The sequence below is a fragment of the Panthera tigris genome, chromosome F3 (genome assembly GCF_018350195.1).
Source record: "Panthera tigris isolate Pti1 chromosome F3, P.tigris_Pti1_mat1.1, whole genome shotgun sequence".
NCBI lineage: Eukaryota > Metazoa > Chordata > Mammalia > Carnivora > Felidae > Panthera > Panthera tigris.
Window position 1 is genome coordinate 67,527,005 of NC_056678.1, and position 19,656 is coordinate 67,546,660.

Genomic DNA, 19,656 nt, shown 5'->3' on the forward strand with positions numbered 1-19,656 from the left:
ACGATTTGCCGGAGCTGCGGGGGGATCAGCTGCGATGACGTCTGTGGGGTGCTTGGCACCCCACGGGCGTGAAGCGGGGCTCATAAATGGTAGCTGTTCTTACAGTTATTAAATGGGAGGGCCCCGCAAACGGCCCGAGCCTGCGGCAAGGGCTCCTCATTACTGCTCTGGCTGGGGGTAATGAGGCCTGTGGTAATGGCCCCTCACACTCCCAGGCCCACTGACAAAAGGCCCAACAAAGTGGGAAGTGAATGCCTAATGGGACCCTTGGGGGCTCCGCCCAGGGCTGGGGGGCGTCGGGAAGGACCCTCTGGCTGCACCTCCAGGTGCCGAAGAACCCCGCAGGCCAGAGACCCTGCCGACAGGCCGCCCCTTCTCTGACCCAGGTCGGCTCACCATCGGGGCCTTGGCTGAGCGGGGTGTGCACCCCAGCACCCCTGACCTCTCGAGGCTAGCCTGGGAGACCGACCAGAACCCAAACGAATAAGTGAAGTGCACCTGATGTCAGCTGGTCACGAGTGATCTGGAGAGAAATAGAACAGGAAAAGGGGACAGGAAGGGCAGGGGTCAGAAGGTGAGTTGCAGGGGCGCCTGGGTGGCTCAGTCGGTGGAGCATCTGACTTCGGCTCAGGTCACGATCTCACGGTTCATGAGTTCGAGCCCCGCGTCGGGCTCTGTGCCAACAGCTCGGAGCCTGGAGCCTGCTTCACAGTCTGTGTCTCCCTTTCTCTCTGCTTCCCGCATCCCCCCCACCCCTGCTCACACTCTGTCTCTCAAAAATAAATAAATGTTAAAAAAAATTTAAAAAAAAAAGTGAGTTGCAGTATCAGATAAGGTGCTTAGGGACAGCCAGATTTTGTTCAATGGCTTCTTGTGAAAAATTGTAAATAGACACAACACCGGTCAGGACAGTAGAGCGAGCCTCGGCCTCCATGGCTCCTGGAGGCTCCTGGCCACAGCCTCCCCTACTCCCTCCCCGCCACCTGCCTCCTTTGGTAGGCCCAGAGTTGTTTTCAGCAAATCCCACACCTCTCCTTTGGCAGAGGGTGCGGTCTGAGCGGGGACAGAGGGACAGACGGGCAAGGCAGCACTTGGTCACTTGGGAGGCGGGCTCCCAGGCAGACAGACTGCTACGGTATGTGGACGGGTGGCCTCTAGTCTCATCTTTATAACTGGCCGTGTGACATTTCACGAGTCTCCTAACTGCTCTGAACCTCAGGCTTGCCGTCTGTGAAATGAGGCTGATCCTTTATCCCACAGGGAGTTTGTAGGAGGGGAATGAGTATCCCTGTGTGTGTTTCATAAAAGTACAGCAACACGGCAGAGCCAGGGTCTGGCCCCAGAGAGACTCAGTGACTTGGAGGTGAGACAAGGCCCCAGGGTACCCAAGACCAGGTGGGGGCTGGGAAGTCTTCTGCAGGAGGTTACCCCTGAAGGGAACTCAGTTCAGCAGGCCTCCGCAAAGGGTGAAGGGGAGGGGGCTGAGCCCAAGCTTGGCCATGTGTGCTGGTCTGCCTTTCAGCCCCACCCCCCATGGATGGGCCACAGGATTCCAGGCTGCTGGAGACAAGGAGGGCCGGAAGGCCTGAATGGCCACTGTTCTCTGAAGAGGCTTCGTCCCCTTTAAAGACCCTTATCACCACCTCCACCTCCCTCCCAGGGTGATTATCACCCAGAGGGGCCTTTCCTAGGGGACATAAAGAGACCCTCAACTCCCATCGGTTAGGCAGGATAATGGGCCATTCACTCAGAGGGGACCCCAGCCCCACACCTGGCCCTCTCGGGCAGCCCTCCTCGACCGCCCCATTGTCCCCGGCTGCCTCGCACGCACACATGGGCGTCAGTGGCAGGGGGAGCCCGAGTCCCCAGCTGGAGCCACCCTGGCCCTTCCCCCACCTCTCCAGCCGCCTGGACTCTGGGCTCGATTTGGGGGAGGTGGGCCTGCCATTCATCACACCCCCCCCCACTCGGAATTTCACTGCTCTCGAAAGCCCTTACAGAGTGATGGGAAAATGGGAGGGAATAATTAGGAAAATCATTAGCGTCTCAAGGCCCATCTGAGAGGGATTAAGGGATTAAAAGCCTTGCAGCCAATCTCTCCTACTTTAAGGTTGTTGTAGGGGTTTTGTTTTCAGGACTTTCTTTTTCCTCTTTTCTTCTGAGTTGGGGCAGGCTGAAGTCTCGGTGGACCCTTCCTTCAAAAGCCATAGGAAAAAGTCAAGACATTGAAGTCCCGGTGGGGAAGAATGGGGGAGGCAGGTGTCTGGGGAAGGGTCCTCCCCAAGCTCTCCTGGGCCGCCTTGGGCCCCTTCTCAGGGCCTGAGTGGTCGGGGAGGGGGTGCTGAGGTCATGTTTGCGGGTCTGCCTCTCGGCGCCACCCCCCATGGAGGAGCGCCCAGCCCTGCCTGTGGGCCACCTTCCACCTGCCCCGAGTGCTGGCTGAGGGTTCAGCAGGCCCCCCTGCCCCCCACTGGGTCCGTCCTGCTCTGGTGGCCTGAGGCTGGAGGTCCAGGGGGAGACAGTGAGGCAGGAAGATCGGGCTGTAAGCACCACGCAGCGCTATCCTCGGGCGGCCCACGATCCAGTTGGGGCCAGCAGATAGACGGCTCCTTACAGCACGCTGTGAGGGGGACTGAGATGTAAAGGGGGGCGGGGGGTCTACAGAGGAGGCAGACCCCGTGCAGTCTGGAGGGGTTAGGGACAATCCCCTGGAAGAGGTGGCTGTATTTATTTATGGGCATTCGGTCATTGTGAGGTAGGCGTTCTACTCGAACACATCATCCGCTTTCACCGTGTGTCACTGTCTGCCTGAAAGGGTCCCTGTGTCCCCCGGCCACAGGAGGAGGAATTCAAATCCCACACCACCTGGCTTAAGGCAAACAGGGACGCTGAGGCCTAAGGGTTGCTGGGGTGCGGAGGCACGCGTCAGGTGGACACCCAAGCTCGCTAGAGTCTTTCTGCCTCCAACCCAAGCCATCCCCCCCCCAGAATGTTCCAGAGAAGAAAGATACAGGCCTCACGTGGCTCCCACAGCTCCCTCCCCCGATACACACAGCGGCCTCCCTGGTTCCAGTTCTGGGGCTCCCTCCACTTCTCAGGAAGCTACCCGCCCTCCCCCCCACCCCCAGCCTCTGTGCCCACTGACACTTGCCTGGAAGGGCCTGGGGCCAGGCAGGGCGGCCACGAAGCCGAGCGGCCCAAGACGGGGGCGGCCAGAAGCCCCCCGCAGCCAGCGCCTTGGCCAGGGGTGCGGGGGGTAGACGCTGGCGGCTGTAGCCTGCCGCAACACCAATAATCGCGTTTATTAATGGTCTTAATTAGCAACTGCCGACAAGAAGCCCGGTGCTAATTCCACCAATAATCTAGGCTCGCGGGGCGTGGACAGAAGGGCGGGTGCAGGATGGATGGCAGGCGGCCACCGCGTACGGTCGGTCCGGCTACGGCGGAGCCTGCCTGAGAGGCGAGAGGGACGGGGAGGAAGGGGGACCCTGCCCCCCACCACCTCCCACACCAGGGGTCCGTAGCCCCCCGTGGCGGAGCCTCCTCAGATGGTGTTGGGACAAAATGAAGCGTGAGGAATGGGGTGGGGGGAGGGGAGACCTCTGTCTGCGCCTCCAGGGCCAGAACCAGACAACAGCCCGTGGGATGAAGGCAAGTCTATAAAAGCCTGAGTGAAATGAGCTAGAAGGCGATTGGGAACAAGCCCCACAGTGTCCTGGAGCCACATTCCTCGCTCTGGGGAGGCGGAGATGGTTGATGCGAGCAGGGACACTGGGGGGGCCGCCTCTCCAGCTGAGCCCTCTCCTGCCAAGAGGAGCAGGGTGGGAAAGGCGAGTTGAAGAATCTAGACGATGTCCTGGCACAACAAGGCCACTTCCTCTCTCAGCCCCCGAGCCAAGCTGGGCCCGCTTGGGGCCCCAAAGACCAGCGAGCGGCCCCGAGAGCCCTGGAGGCCCAAGCCAAAGAGAGAGGGCCGCTTGGGGGGGCGAGGAGCTCCGGTCACGCCTCTTCCGGGGACCGCCCGCCCCAAGGGTGCCTCCTGCAGGTGCCCACGCGGAGGGAGGGTGTACCCGGGGTTCGGGGGGTGGACGCTCCGGCCACGTGTGGACTTGTGTTGAGGATGTGGGGCCAGAGGAGTTTCCCTGGGGCTGGGCAGCCCGGGTCAGAATGTTCTAGAGGGGTTCTGGGGGGGGCCGGAGGCCTGGACGGAAGAGCGGCTGGCTGAGGAGTTGCAGCAGGGCCCATGTCCAGAGGTGGGGGTCTGGGGGCAGGCACCTCGGCTCCCAGCCCTGGTCCCCTGAGCCTGACTTTCCAGAGGCCAGGCTCCCTCCCTCCCCCCTCACGACGGGGTTACTGCACCTGCATCCCCAGGGGAGCCAGGGGGCTGGAAGGGAAGAGCTCCATCTGAGATGGGGGGCCGCCCCCACCCCCAGAGGAACAGGCCTATGACGTGGCGGTAGGACCCCCCCCTCCAGGAATACCAGCGTTTCCACCAGCCTCCTCTCCCTCCTCCTCCTTACTGGGACGGGGATCTGGGCTTCCTGGGACAGTTCTTTTGGGTGTTGCCCGATAGATCGTGCCCTGAGAACATGATGAGTCGCGGAAGCGTCACTGTTTCAAGGGCCCAAACACCATCTCTATACAGCTTCTCACCTGAGCGGCGTCAGCCCCTGGTCAGGAATCTTCGTAGAAGTTTGGGGAAGACGAACTCAGGAGGCCCTGCACCTTGCCAGGCTCAAGCCCAGGTACTGCGCGCGCCCAAGAGCAGGGCTCCAGGCTCCTCGCCAGGATGGACTCTGCTCCTAACAGAGCTCCCGTGCCCACTATTTTTTTTTTTTTTAAGTGAACTCTGTACCCATCATGGGGCTCGAACGCAGGACCCTGTGATCAGGAGTCACATGCTCTACCGTCAAAGCCAGCCAGCCGTCCTCACTGAGCATTTCAGTCCAGGGTCTGACCGGTTCCATCTGTTAGCCCGACACAGGCCCCTGGGCTGGGGTGGAGGGTCGTACCGCTTTCACTTGTGGGAGGGGACTTTATGTGGGACCCCTATGCCTACATCCCTGGAGAAGCTATTTTAGTCCTGCCTTGGTGAGCCCTTCTCCCAGGCAGAGGCGGGGCCCCTAACTGTGGCGACAGACAGCAGAAAGAGGCAGGAAGGGAGGCCTGCACTAGGCCTGGGGCTCCCTGGGCAGAGAGGATCCCTTGGGGCGTCTCTGTCCAGTAAGCGGCTTTGGGGAAACCATGAGCACTGCCCCCATGGCTCTGGACGGGAACGGGCTCCAGGAACACCTGTAAGAGTCCACTGGGTCAATGCAGTGTGAGGAAATGGACACAGATGGGGACTGGGGTTTGGCTAACACGTAGGGAGGGTAGGAAGGACAGCGACCGCAGCCAGATTTAACCCCCCAGAGACAGGTTCAGAGACAGGGACGGGCTCCTGCAGACCGCGGAGCTAGTGAGAGGGGGAGGTCAGCTAGGTGCCCACCGCGGTCTGACCCCTAAGTCAAGCCTCTTTGGGGCAAGGGGTAGGTATGGACGGGACCGTTTTGGCCAAGACTGGTGATCAGACAGTGCCGTGGAGACAATGGCGCTCTGTCCCAGGGCGCTGGGGACGCCAGCTCATCCCTATGCAGTGACTGCCGGCCCCTTTCAGGCGGTGGAAGCCGGCGGCGGAGGGGAATTCTCACAGGCCGGTGGCATTTGCATAGCCGGCTCGCCCGCCTGCCTGCCGGAGACATTGGCCCGCATTGTTCCCACCGGCGGTGGTGGCGCACGGGCCCGGGGACGCGCAGGGCGCGGGCGGCAGGGCCAGACAAAGGGGCCGGGGCGCAGAGCCGGGAGGCGGCGGGTAGGGGTCCTGACGGTGGGAGAGAAATATCGGGGTGAGGCGGGGCGCCCGCCGAGCCCGTCTGCCCCGGTACGGCCACCGGCCCCCACTTTGGACACCCAGGCCGTGTCTAATTCCTCCCTGAGCCGGTGCCTCGCGCCGTGATGTGAATCCCAATGGCGCAGCTCAGGCCTTTCCCAGGCTGCGTGGTTCAGGCCAGGTCCTCCAGAGGTCAGAGGAGCCACTGTGGCCAAAGGGTTCCAGCCCCACAGACACAGAAGCATGGGGCAGAGGGGGATCTTGCAGACCCCTTTGTCACAGACACACAGTTACCCGAAGCCAGAACAGTGGCCACTTCCCAAAGCCCGTCCCTCAATGCTCCGGCTCTGCTGTCTTCCACGCTGACCCCAGTGCGGCCCGTCTCTCCCATCAGTGGGGCCCTGGAGGAGAGCGAGGCCCCAGTGTCCTCGTCCATCATTGTCCCCAGAGCTCAGGCACTGGGGCCGGACAGAGTTCATGAGTGGACAAGTGTCTGATTGTCCTGCATTGAGAGTAATAATGATGGTGATCAGAGGGGCTGTCCCTGAGGGGCAGGGGCCTCATTGTCCTCAAGGGGTAAGGAAGGTGCCCCCTTGGCCCCTGTCCCTGCCATCTCCTTGACCTGCTCATTGTCACCCTGTTGACCCAGCCTGAATGGATGGGCCACCGTGCAGAGGACCAATGGGGCTGAGCCGGCTGTAGGGAAGATGGGGGAGGGGCTCCATGTTGGTTCAGCAGAGGGGCTCCAGGGACACCTGTATTTCCTGCCCTCTGAGCTCCCTCCCTGAAAGCAGTGATGAGACCGTGATCCCCGTCCCCCCATCCCCAAACCACAAGGGACGGCTTGCTTCAATCAGGGCGCGGTCTCTGGGGTGCCCACCAGCTTGCTGGCACCCAGGCACCGGTGGGGAAGGGAGAGGAGGGAACGTGTGACAAACCAGGCAGCGGGTTCAGGAAATCTCGGCCCCGGACAGAGTCCCCTGAGCCCAGGTGTTGGGTCCTGTAGCAGAGCTCAGCACCGTCTCCAGGCCACAGGGGACTTTGTGGGGATGATGGAGCTTGGAACGAGTTGCAGGACCTGTAAGGCCGTGTGTTGTGGGGCAGCCCACGCCCTGCCCTCCTTTCTCAGGGGCCTGGGGTGGGCGTCCCACGTCTCCTCCCTTGGAAGCATGTCCCTTCTCCGCTGAGGTGGGAGCAGTGGCCAGCCTGGGCTGGAGCTGTTCATGTGCTCGCGCCGGGAGGAGATCTGGCTGTGGTCAGTCAAGGAGGAACAGGAAGCAGAGGAGAGGAGCCGGCATCAATGACTCCCCAGACCGGGCCAGGGCAGGGAGGGTCTCCTCCCACCGCGGGGTCTCCCTTTCCTGGCAGCCTTTCAGATCCCTGTAAGGACTGCTGGGGACTCTAGTTCAGCACAGGGGCTGGGAGCTGAGGCCCCAGAGGGGGAGGGGGAGGTAGCCTCGGCTCTCCCAAGCCCCCTCCCTCCCCACAGGGGCTGACAGGACAGGGGGCCCTGTTGCAATCTGGGCCGTCATCCTCTGCTGGGCACAGGGTCTCCCCATAGCACTCCCGTCCCAGCCAGCAATGGGGGGGCGCCGGTGCAGGAGGACGAAGCCGATGGGCTGGGGCATAGTGGGGCCCTAGGGGCAGGGATGGGTCCCAGGGAGCGCCTGTGCCTCAGTGGCCCTCTTCGTTCCTCCCCTTCCCCTCAGCTCCGTGCTTGGCCTCCTTCCCCAGACAAACTCAGGGCCTCCAACCACAGTGAGGATGAAGCCTGTTCCAGGGTCAGGCCCCAGGAACCTCTCCCCAGTGGCTGGCTCCCTAGGTCCCAACGGGCTTGGTCTTGAGGGAGAGGTCCATGGACAGACAGGCCCGGCTCCCACCAGAAGCCTGGAGGGAGGGCAGGACAGGGCCACGGGGTCCCAGCTCTTCCGGGAGGGGAGAGGCCCTCCGGTCTGCTGCAGGGGTGGTGTCTCTGATGCGTGAGATCGGAAAGCCCTAGAACCAGCCTGACATATAGTGGGGACTAAGAACTGGGAAGCAGTGTCTCCCAGAACGGTGAGGAACAGAGCAGAAGCAGACAGGAAGGCAGGAAGGCAGGAAGGCCGTCAGGCTGCAGGAAGGACGTGGGATCGTGGGATCCGTGGAGGGTGGAGGGTGCAGGGTGGAGGCTGGGAGGCCACAGAGGCCTGTGCTGGGTCTGGAGCGCCCTCTGGTGGCCAGAAGACCTCAGGCGGCCGAGGCGCGGCCTGCTTTCCCTGTTGTCTGCAGCCCCTCTCCTGAGACTCTGGGGGGGGCGGGGTGGGAGTGGGGGAAGAAGGGGTTCCTGGGTGCTGGCTGCTTCCAGCTTCTGAAGACTCGGTGGCAAAGAAGTCCCTGTTTGCCTTCGTTCAGAGACCGCCCAAGTCAGGATGGGAGTGGCGGCCGTTCAGCAGGAAGACCTCTCCAGCCCGATTTTCTGGGAGAGAACGAGCTGCCTGTCCCTGCCGGCAGGCAAGCCCAGGCTGGGCACCCACCTCGTAGAAGCTGGCATCCTAGAGGGGGCTCCGTGGGCCCAGGGGGACAGGACCTTGCTGGCACTGAGGTCCTCCCCACCCGAGTCTCCAACATGGTGCGTTAGAGCGAGAGAGCGAGAGACGAGCTCCCCACATTCCCAGCGCACAAAAACAAGGCGTCTGAATCCTTGGTGCCAGTGGTGTTTATCACCAGGTCAGCCGGGCTGGCGCACACCTCTCTGTGACCGTGTGGCCTTGGGCGGTGGGTTGGCAGTGGGTTGGGCACCTTGCTCACAGGCCACGGGGTGGGGCTGGGGGTGCTGAGGGGTCTCCCCCCGCCGGGTGCAGCAGGCTCCCCCATACCCCCACCTTCCGCAGCCCTGTCCCCAGTGCCAGCTTCGTTCCTGCAGCAGGAGAATGGACCCAGAATGGACCCCTTCCCTGCGGTCACCATCTTCTAAAAGGAGAGTGTCCTCTCATGGGCTGGAAGCAAGTTAGGCCCGGGTGTCTGTCTCCTCTGCCCTCAGAGATCCCTGGGCTTCGTCCTCGCGTTCCCCAGGCACCTGGAAGGTTGGGGGGGGGGGAGCAGGTGAAGGGGAAGCTCCAGGGGGCTGGAAACCGGAGCTGGGGGGAGGGTGTCCCCCAGCAGAGAAGAGCCAGCCAAGAAGGAAAGAGGCAGGTGGGATCATAGGAGGTGCGGCAGGGTGGGAGCTTTGGAGGATGAGATGGCCATTGGTCCAAGGGGCTGGGGACACGCTCACCTCCCAGTAAATCCGGTCCTCGTAGCACTGGGAGTCTGGAGGGGGGTCCAGGAAGGGCAGCCTCAGCAGGAGCCCTGGTGGTGGGAGGGGAGGGTGGGTGGGGCTCCTGGCACTCCTGTGGGGGAGGTGGCCACCCCAGGCCCGAGGGCACCAGGGGGCTGAGCGGCCTGACACGCCTGTCCCAGACGAACTGCAGCTGTATTTGGGGAGCCCCTACTGTAGCCAGACCCCCACGGGTGCTCGTCACCACAGCAGCCCTGCTGGGCACGACCCTCACGGTACAGTGAAGGCAGCGAGCCTCAGAGAAGTCCTGGGCACCTCACTCGTTCGGACAGTTGGCAATGGGCCGGATCGTGATTCTGTCCCGAACACGGCTCCTGAGCTTCCTGGGGCCCCCAGTCCGGGAGGGGTGCTGCACGAGTTTATTGAGCAAATAAGTAAATAAACGAGGGGACGGAATCGAACCAGTTCGAGAATGAAAATCTCAAGATGATACTGAATCAGAAGGAGTAAAGCCAGACATCAGGGAGGACTGTCTGATGGGCATCGGCGGGCAGTCGGTCTCTGTGGAGGTTTGGTGTTCCAGCCCCTCCCTGCCCCTGCCTCTGCTCCAGGACCTGCCCCTGCCCCTGCCCGGGAAAGACTGCTCAGCTTCCCCCTTCAGGGCCTCAGCCTGAGGTCGGGCTGCCCTCTGGTGGGTAGAATAAGCAGTACAGGGAAGCCAGAAAACTGGAGAGGGACCCCACTCTGCCCCTAGCCCACTCCCCATCTTCTCTTAGCCCCAGGAGGGAGCAAGTACCCACTTCTGGGGAAGGTTACCCTTGAATTCTGCAACCACACCCCCCACCCCCAGCCAAGGTCACTCACCTCCAAGGCCCCCGCCCACAGAGGCAAACGTCAGTGTGACAAGCAGCCCGAAGAGTTGGTACATGGCCTGAGACGTGGCGGAGCGCTGGCCCTTGGCTACGAGCGGAAACACACTGCCTAGGCTGCAGGGAGAGGAGGTGGGGGGGAGACAGGGCTCCTCAGTGCGTCACGCAGCGGCCAAAAGGGCCTCGCGGGAGCCTGGGACACCCACACACTTTTCAAGACTCAGTTTAGGATCACTTTTGCTTGCTCTCTCCTCTGACCCCTGACGGTGCAAGAATTGAGCCTAAGGGTCATTACATCCTTCTGTCGTTATTCACGAATGAATGCATGAAAATAGACACAGCTTTTTGTGCTGGTCCACAGGAGGAGGAAGAGAGTGAGGGAGGTCACCCCAAGGGGGTAAGGACCTGGGTGAGGGTCAGGGGTGGGGAGGACTCACCCATCTCCATAAGCTTCGTGGGTGGCCAGCCCGGCCACAAGGACCCCCAGGAGGGCTCCCAGGACCCCAGGCATCCCGTGGAGGTTGTGGACGCCACACGTGTCTTGGAGTTTGAATTTCGCCTCGAGGACGGGCTGGAGGATGGGACACCAATAATGAGTCCTGTGCACCGCCCCCCCGCCAGGCTGATGGAGACACGGGGGGAACAGGTGCTGGGGGACCCCCTGTTCTGCCCGGGGCCCGAGAAGCATCTATACCGTGAAGAACTTGTACCCCAGCGTGGAGACTGTCCCAGCCAGGAAGCCGGCTGCCAGGGCCCCAAAGGGCGTCAGCATCATTTCACCTGATGTCCCCACTACGACCCCTCCGGCCAGCGCTGCGTTCTGGATGTGAACCTGGGGAAGCACAGGGGAGCGGGGCATCGGGGGCCGGTCCAGGTCGACGCCCCCATCCAACCCCACCCCGTCCACCGCAGTGGCATCTAGGGCTTCTGGAAGTCCCTCTGCCGTCTGATCGCAAACTCTCCTGCTGTTGTGTGGTCGCCTCTTGCCCCTGCCCCGTGCCTGCGCCCTGTCCTGTTCCCCTGCAGACCGGGCCTCGCAGGGTCTCGGCCCCTTCCTCCCCCCGCCCGTCCCTCTGCCCCCCCAGCGCCCTCTCCCGCACCATGTCCAGCCGGCCGTGCTCCCCGACGAGGGCTGACAAGGCAAAGGTGCTGAGGGTGCTCGCGGTCAGGGAGTAGTACGTGTTCAGGGTTGTTCGGTGCTGCCCATCCCCCAGCATGGTGGGCGCAGAGTTGAAGCTGGGCCAGAAGGTCCACAGGAAGATGGTCCCTAAATGACGGGCATGCCGGCAGAGTGAGAGGAAGCTAGTAGCCCCTGGGTAGCCTGGGTGTCCTCGCTCGCAAAGCGGGGGCCAGAACACCTCCAGAGCGCGGGCCGTGCGTGGTGGCTCGGAAGGAGCGGGCAGCCCAGGCCCAGCAGCCACTGGGTGGTGCACAGCCAAGGGCTGGCTACCAAAGGGCACGGACACAGAGCCACTCGACTGAGAACCACAGACGGTTGAGATCGGGGTATTTTTAAGCATCAGAAAAGGAAAGAAAAACAGGCAAAGGGCCCTGCATGTCAGGCACTGAACTGAGCTCGGTATTCGTATCAGGGAAACAATATGCTTTAAAACCTCAACTGCCTCCTGGAGACCTGGGCCCTGCAAGGTGCAGGTGAGGCCTCCGCCTGCCGGGCACCTGATGGGCTCCTGGCCAGTCCTGGAGGGTGGGGAGGGGCAGAGGGACAAGGTGAGGGGAAGGCTGGGGACCCTGTAGGCTCGGGCCACCAAGGCAAGGAGGCTTGAGGGACTGCCCCTCGTCCTGAGCGGTCTCAGGGTGCGTTGTGACTTCTCCCTGCAACCCCGCAGTCTGCTGTGGAACCCATGACGCTCACACGTGTGTCCTCAGAGGGCAGAGCAGGGGGACCCAGGAAGAGGCAGGGCTCCCTGCCTGGAAGGAGGGGACAGAGGAGAGCTGGTGTGTCAGGCTCCCGGGGAAGCACGCCTTGGGGAAGCCCCTGGACTTCTAGCCAAAGCATCCACCTCATTTCACAACAATCCCGGAGGTGAGCAATACAAATACAATACAAAGCCAGCCTCTCTTTTTAGCGTGGGAAGAGGCATGGACCCACGGCAAAAGAAGGTATCAATCTCCTTTCCTGCCTCATTTGCGAAGGCAGAGAGAGGAGCTGAGGCCAAGGTAGAGGTAGGTGCTTGGAGGAAACAGGTGGTGGTGATGGTGCTCGAAGGTCAGACCCTACGGCACCCAGGGCTGACCCGCTACGTCTCCCCCTGCTCCTGGGCGTGCAGGGGCCTCTGGGAAATCGCCTGGGAGGCATGTGAAGGGCAGAGTCTTGGAGGCAGCAGGTGGAGAGACTGCAGATGGGGCAAGACCTTGCTGTCCCAGGCTGGCCTGGCTTCTGAAGGGGGAAGGGGGCGGCCCCAGAGTTTTAAGCAGGGATCCGTGCAGTCAGACTCGATTTAGAAAGGCCCCCAGGAATGGGTCTGGGGCAGGTGCGTACTCCAGGGCTGAGTTCTAAGAACCTGTCAAAGAAACTGTTGGGAATGATGAGCCCAGATCCCAGGCTCTCGCCAGGGACTTCCCAGCAGGGACCCCAAGGACCGTAGGCGGCCTGACATCTTGCCCGGGGTCCTCCCTGGCCCCCCACCCCGGCCCACCCCGGCAGACCTCACCAATCATGGCAAAGAGGTCCGAATGGTAGACGGAGCCCAGACGATGCTGGCTCTTCTCCAGCTGGGGCCTGTAGAGGACCCGGGACAGGACCAGCCCGAAGTAGGCCCCAAAGGTGTGGATGGTCATGGACCCTCCTGCATCCTTCACCTGGGGAGGGGACGCGGAGGTGGGCGGCCGGCCCTCTGCGCCCCCTGCCCCCCCCCCCACTGACCCGTGCTCTCCCTGCCCGGGGCCTGGCCCTGGCCCTCGCCACCCCTCATCCCTGCCCCACCCGACTCACCCCCAGGAGACTAAGGAGCACAAACTCGTTGACGCCAAATAGCAGCACCTCCAGCAGGGCCATGAGCAGCAGCTGGGCCGGCCCCGTCTTGCCCAGGACGGCACCGAAGGAGATGAGCACGGCAGCGGCACAGAAGTCCGCGTTGATCATGCTGGGGACCGGGGGTGTGATGCAAGGGTGAGAGGGGTGGGGAGGGCAGCCCCACGGCCGGGGCGGGGTGTGGGGGGGGAAGGGGTCTCGACGCAGCCTGGGGAGGTTCTGTGCCGTGGACCGCACGGCCCGCGAGGGGTGCAAGAACCAGATCCCGAGCCCTGCCCTGGGGGTGGCAGTGCGGACGGGCAGGGCGCTGGACGCGAGTCTACTGCGGGTCAGGCAGCAGACGGGAGGCAGGCCCGGGGCTGGAGGGCTGGTTCCCCCGGGGGCAGGGGATGGGGCGGGGAGGGGGGAGCGGGGAGGCCGCCGCTGCCCACCTCTGCACGCCAACATGGATGTGGCCACCGTGCAAGGAGTGAAAGAAGCCCTGGATGAGTGTGGACCACTGCAGGGCAAAGGCGGCCAGGAGGAAGGTGAAGCCGACGCTGCTGAAGCCGTACCGCTGCAGGAAGGCCATGAGGAAGCCGAAGCCCACACACACCATGACGTGCACGTCCTGGAAACCTGCGGGGGCATCCGGGCCGCTCGGCCACCGCCGTCCAAGCAGCCGCCGGCCGGTGCCCCTGGTTCTCGCCAGCCAGGGCCGCCGCCTCCGGGCTGGAGCCGGGCCTGGGAAACTCCCCAGGTGTGGCGGGGCCCCCCAGCCTGGGGCGCCCGGGCAGAGCTGGCCGGCTGGGGGCAGCGGGACCCACGCCGGTCCCGCTGTCCCCGTGTCTCCCGCCCTGTCCTTGGGTCTCCTACAACCGACCGGCGGGACGTCCTGCCCGCGCTCCCTCCGGCTGCAGTCCCTGCCCCTCCGTGCTCAAAATCATCTTCTTCGGGCTCCTTTCAAGTTTCCCTTTCTGCTGGGAAGTCCTTCCTGATGTCTAACCTCCATCCCTCATACTTCAGAATCTATACCTCTCCGTTTTGAGGATTTTAAGGGTTTGGGGGTTTTTTTGTTATGTTTATTTTTGAGAGAGAAAGAGTGCATGAGCAGGAGAGGGGCAGGGAAAGAGAGAGAGGGAGAGAGAGAGACAGAGAGAGAGAGGGAGAATCCAAAGCAGACTCCAGGCTCCAAGCTGTCAGCACAGAGTCTGATGTGGGGCTCGAACTCACGAACCGCGAGATCATGAGCTAAGCGGAAGTCAGACGCTTAACCAATTGAGCCGCCCAGGTGCCCCGAGAATTTTAAGGTTTTTAAAAATAATTTATGAAATAGCCTTAATTTTTTTTATCAAAACTTTTTCTTTATTTTTAGAAAGGGAGAGAGAGTGAGCACACAAACTAGGAGAGGGGTAGAAGGAGAGAGAATCTTTTTTTTTTTTAACATTTATTTATTTTTGAGAGAGAGAGACAGAGACAGAGAGACAGAGCATGAGCAGGGGAGGGGCAAAGAGAGAGGGAGACACAGAATCCGAAGCAGGATCCAGGCTCTGAGCTGTCAGCACAGAGCCGGATGCGGGGCTCGAACCCACGAACCGGGAGATCATGACCTGAGCAGAAGTCAGAAGTTTAACCGACTGAGCCACCCAGGAGTCCCGAGAGACAGAATCTTAAGCAGGCTCCACGCCCAGCACAAGGCCCAATGTGGGGCTCGATCCCATGATCCTGGGATCATGACCTGAGCCTAAATCAAGAGTCGGCCATTCAACCCACTGAGCCACCCAGACGCCCCTAATTTTGTCTTAAATAGCTTTAATTGTTAACAGAGATTACCTCTGGGAAAGGAGCCGAAGGGAGGCGCAGGGCTGCAGGGGCACAGCTGAGCCGCAAACCGCGCCCCCTGGAGTTGCGCGCTAAGGCGGCTCTGGGAAGGGGGATTTCGCTTCTGCATTTGTTTCTTTCTATAATTTGAATATGTTAATTTTATAGATGCATTAGTTGAAGTTTTTTGTGTGTCAGTGAGGTTTCTGGGCAGGGAGATTGGAGCCTTTCTGTTTGCTTTCTATTGTGTATGCATAAAAGACCGAGCTAATGCTCATACAAACGATACATAGTAATATTGAGAGTGAGACACATACAAATACCTGCTTCAGTATCAGTTTGTTCCACACGCCTCCCCCGATCTTGCAAAAAAGGCTTGAAACATAACCTAGTGTGACAATTCAGCCAGCGCATCTGGCCCTGTTCTCTCAGCCTCGGGTCTATGTATAGAGTAAGTCCATGCTCTGTCTTTGGCTTTAATTCAGAAATGCTGGAGAAAGAGTATCGTGAGTGCTGTTAGAAATCGGGCAGGGCAAATAAGTTATTGAGAAACAGGGTCAACTCTGACCCTAAATTCACTCCCCTTTTACAGCTCCACGTGAGAAATTTCTCTCGGAGCTTAATGCTAGCATGTGTCACTTCTCCCAGGGAACCCATCTGAGGTTTACTAAGAGCTCAGGCACCAGGCTCCGGGGAGGGTGCCGGCACCACAGCAGCCACACGCCTGCCCTCACGGAGCCTGGCGGGCAGACGGCAAAGAATCGGAGAATCACTCATGTGAGCCTTCCTTGCCTCTGATGAGAACATGTAACCGGCCGCATTTCCCTTTTCTTCTTGGCTGCCTGGAAGCTCAGAGCTACCCTGGCATCGCAACCGAAAGAACTGGGGAGGCACTCCCAGTGTCCATTATCTCTATCCCGCCCTCCTGCTTTTATTTTTGCAGACTCATGTTCTTGTTGCACACACACACCTCAAATCTCTTGTAGAAAGGGGCAGATCATAAAGAAAAAGGTCACGGTGCCTTTTTTGTTTAATCTGAAGAAGCACCTAGCAAGCCAAAAATTTATTCTTGAACTTTAGAATGCCATCAGTAATTTTGAGAGGACCAAACGTTGTTTGCCCTTTGTGTGCTGGGTACTGGCTGACAGGAGGTGAGTTTGCAAGCCCCTGGCAGAGGCTTGGGCGGGTACTGGGACTGCGGGTCGGCACCTCAGCTGCCGGCCCCAGCTGCCAAAGGGGGGTAAGGGTCTAAAGGTCCACTGGCTTTGCTCAGTGTCCCGACACTGTGCCATTTCTCCAGCCCTGGGCACTCCCAAATCACCCAGATCTCCCTTCCCTCAGATCCTAACACCCAGCAGAAAAGGAGGAGGACCACTTCTAACTCAGCCCGCGGCCTCAGTTCCTCGAGACCTCTCCGCCTGGCTTCTTTCCTCCTCGTGCCAACAGTAAAGGGGATGCCGCGTCTGTCCTTTTGTCCAAGGGCAGCAGGGTGGCAGAGGGGGCTGGGTGGCAGGGCTCCCTGTCCCGGCCATGCACAACTGCTCCAGAGCTGGTCATAACTGGCAGTAACATTTACGTCTCCCGCCCCGGGTTTGTTTGGCATCACAACTCAGTCCCTTGACCTTTCAAATGGAGGCTAAACATTAAGAAATCTCCTTCACTGGGGAGCATTCCACAGACTCTCCATTGGCTGTGGCCACCGACCATGCAGCCTCGGTTGAAGGGAAGACAACGGCCCTCTAGCGACGCCTACTGCCTCCCCAACCTCCCTGGCTAGCTCCCGAACAAGATAACACGGGGCAAGCGGACAGTTAAGGCTGGATTGTGTGACGGCTGACAAGCCATTTCGCCTCTGTGAGCCTCGGTTTCCTCATCTGTAAAGTGGGGCTATAAAACGTAAGGAGCAGAGAGTGGTGAGCTGAGGAGGCCCCCTCCCCCCTCCCCCCTCCCCCACCACACTCTACCCACCCCCGCCTTATGAGGGAGGTGGGCCACATTCTCCCAGAGGAGGTCACCGACCACTCTGGTCCCTGGCACGTCCCCCTTCCCTGCTTCTTCCAAGAAGATCCTGATTCCAGCTATCCTAAATCCCTCTCACCAAAAGTAAGGTCTCAGAGGTATGTGACCCAGGACCTGTCCACACTGTTTTCTTAGAACCCTTTCTCATGCTTGCTTCTGTGTCCCCTGTCACCCTGTCTTTTCTCCTCTTTCTTTCTTTCCATGACTTGCCTCGGGAGGCTTGTAATGTGGGGAAAGGCCACAGCTGGGCAGCCAAGAGACCTGGCTAACTTGCTGTGTGCTCTTGGGCAGCCCCGTGGCCTCTCTGGCTCTCTCTCTCTCCACATCTGAGGGGCTCTGAGGGCCCTGCCTGCAGCGACGACAGACCGACCCCGGGAGCAGCCGTGTCCCGGGCACCAGCTGCGCTCCCTTTCATCTCCCGAACCAAAGGGCAGTGGCTACGCCTCCCTCTGACCCTGACCCCTTCCCTGGACACAAGGGCAGGGGAAGACCCGGCTCATCAAAGCCCCAGACTCCAGAGACCTCACGCTTCCCTCCACCCCAACCTTCCCCCACACCAGGGTCCCAAGTCCACGGGGATAGAAACCTAGGGCAGCGGAGAGGCAGGATCCCCACTCCCCTCCCCTTACCACAGCCCAGGGAGAGCTGAATGCCCAAGGAGAGCCCCCGCCCCTGCAGCAGAGGGGCGACAGGTGGGGGCGTTGCGGGGAGACGAGCAGGGCGCGGAGGCTTGAGTGGGGCCCTTGGAAGAAGCAAACGGAGGACGTGGCAGGCAGCCAGGTCACACCGTGGACAAGAGCTTGCTTCCCTCAGCCTCTGGGCTATTCCCTCTCAACTCCCTGGCTCTCTGGGCAAATGCAGGACCCGGGGGCCTGCTGTCCCAGCTCCCGGGGCTCACCTTGTGCAGACAGGGCTGAGGTGGAACACAAGAGGGAGGAGCTGGAGCCCCTCTGCCGAGGACAGCTGGGGGGCTGGGGGTCTAGCATTTCTTGCTCAGGCCCAAGCCTGCATCTCACTCCCTGTGTCCTCAGCACTGTGTTGGAGTTGGGACTGGGAGACGGTCGGTTGGGGACAGCCTGCTGCCAGCTCGGTATAGGAAAAGCAGGGTAATAACAGCCTGGGATTTTATAGGAGACTCTCACACTGTAGGTCTTGTTGGAATGTGCATCCTTCAAACTGAAGCATCCTTCTCCCCATTGCCCAGATGGGAAAAACTGAGGCTGACATAAGCCCTACCCAAGCCGTGGTGATGAAATGAGGAGCTGTAGTATCCTGGGTCCCAGCTGCTCAGGGCCTGAGTACCAAGGTAGGCCCCCAACCTTAGAGGGAGAGCCTAAGGTCCCCCAGCAGGCGGCAGGGGCTCGGCCCTCTCCTTCCTGGGCGTCACCAGCAGACAGGAGAGCTGTGTTGCTTGGGATGTCTGAGTCCTAGTTCCTTCTCTGCCACTTACCCGATGGGCGATCGTGAGCAAGTCACAAGCGTTCTGAGCCTCAGCTTCCTCCCCTATGAAATGGGCCAATGACCCTGCCATGCTTCCTGCTCAGAGCTGGGGGCAGCTGCTCTGGGCTGTGGTGGGTGGTTGTGTGATCCTCTCTCAGACTCTGGAAGGGCCAGTTTTGAGTGACTGGGGCAGGAATGCCCGAGCCCCACCCGCCTTGGCTGCCTTCATAGCTGATACCTGCACTACCACTCCTGCACAGCCCTCCCTACCTCCCCTGCCCAGGAGGACTGTCTTTGCCGTGATCAGGGTGGAGCCCCTAGGAAAGGCAGTCGCCCTACGAAGCCCAATGAGGCCAACTGGGGGGGTGAGACAAAGGAAGCAATTAAAGCTCAGATCTGGGCTTGAGTCCCAGCTCCCTCGATTCTGACAGCTCGAACCTGAACCAGCCACTTCGAGTCTCAGTTTCCCCATCTTTGTCTGCCTGATAGACGAGATGAGACCTGGGACACCGCGGACACCAGCGACAGGGTGTTATTATAAATCTGGGGCACCTTCCTCTCAAAGCCAGAGGGTTGCTCTCCTAGGAGTAAACGTGGACACCCAAGACACCGCGGAGCCTGGGCTCTTCGCTCCCCGCGCCCTCACCCGCACTCACTTGGGTAGCGAAAGTAAAATTCATTGTCCGAGCTACTGCGGTTGCCCGAGTGCCAGACGGCGGCGTCGGTTTCGGGGTTGTAGCGGACAAAGACCGCAAAGAGGATGGCGGTGGCGCCCTGGAGGAGGAGGCACAGCAGGGGCAGCTGCAGTCGCCGGCCCGCGGCGCGGCGGGGAGACCCGGCCATGGACGAGGGCTTCGATTCCCTGGCTCCGTCCGGCTCCGGCTCCGGGCGCGCGGGACACACGCTCCCGGGCAGGGTCGGCAGGTTCCACCGGCGCCAGGGCCCGCCCACCGGCGCCAGGGCCCGCCCACCGGCGCCAGGGCCCGCCCACCGACGCCAGGGCCCGCCCACCGACGCCAGGGCCCGCCCACCGGCGCCAGGGCCCGCCCACCGGCGCCAGGGCCCGCCCACCGGCGCCAGGGCCCGCCCACCGGCGCCAGGGCCCGCCCACCGGCGCCAGGGCCCGCCCACCGGCGCCAGGGCCCGCCCACCGGCGCCAGGGCCCGCCCACCGGCGCCAGGGCCCGCCCACCGGCGCCAGGGCCCGCCCACCGGCGCCAGGGCCCGCCCACGCCGAGGCTCAACCCCCCCCCCAGCCCCTCAGCCCCGCGCAGCTGGGAGCCCCAACCCGGTCCCGAGGGTGTGGAACAGGGGCGCCGAGGGCGTGGGCCCGTGGCCTGAGGCGGGGCAAGAGCCGGCGGAGAGGGGGCGTCCGGACCCCCTTGTCCTGTCTCCCTTCACCTGGCTGCCCT

At 61.7% G+C, this 19,656-nt stretch overlaps 1 protein-coding gene across 1 annotated transcript; it reads right to left on the bottom strand.

The window, feature by feature from the left end:
* Positions 1 to 8,560: 8,560 nt before the first annotated feature.
* Positions 8,561 to 19,120, bottom strand: RHBG (Rh family B glycoprotein). Its single transcript, XM_042975962.1, has 10 exons — positions 18,902 to 19,120; positions 13,418 to 13,604; positions 12,948 to 13,098; positions 12,667 to 12,814; positions 11,095 to 11,261; positions 10,689 to 10,826; positions 10,432 to 10,565; positions 9,990 to 10,111; positions 9,123 to 9,196; positions 8,561 to 8,924 (listed from the first exon to the last, which is right to left on the bottom strand). The coding sequence occupies exons 1-10, from the start codon at positions 19,086 to 19,088 to the stop codon at positions 8,856 to 8,858; spliced, it is 1,377 nt and encodes a 458-aa protein (XP_042831896.1). The 5' UTR covers positions 19,089 to 19,120; the 3' UTR covers positions 8,561 to 8,855.
* Positions 19,121 to 19,656: the final 536 nt, after the last annotated feature.

Coding starts and splice junctions, on each gene's coding strand:
- RHBG (XM_042975962.1), bottom strand. CDS start 19,088: ATGGCCGGGTCTCCCCGCCGCGCCGCGGGCCGGCGACTGCAGCTGCCC. Junction 10,827..11,094: donor AGCACGGCCGGCTGGACATG/GTGCGGGAGAGG, acceptor GTGCTTCCCCAG/GTTCACATCCAGAACGCAGC. Junction 9,197..9,989: donor TGTGGGCGGGGGCCTTGGAG/GTGAGTGACCTT, acceptor TCCCACCACCAG/GGCTCCTGCTGAGGCTGCCC.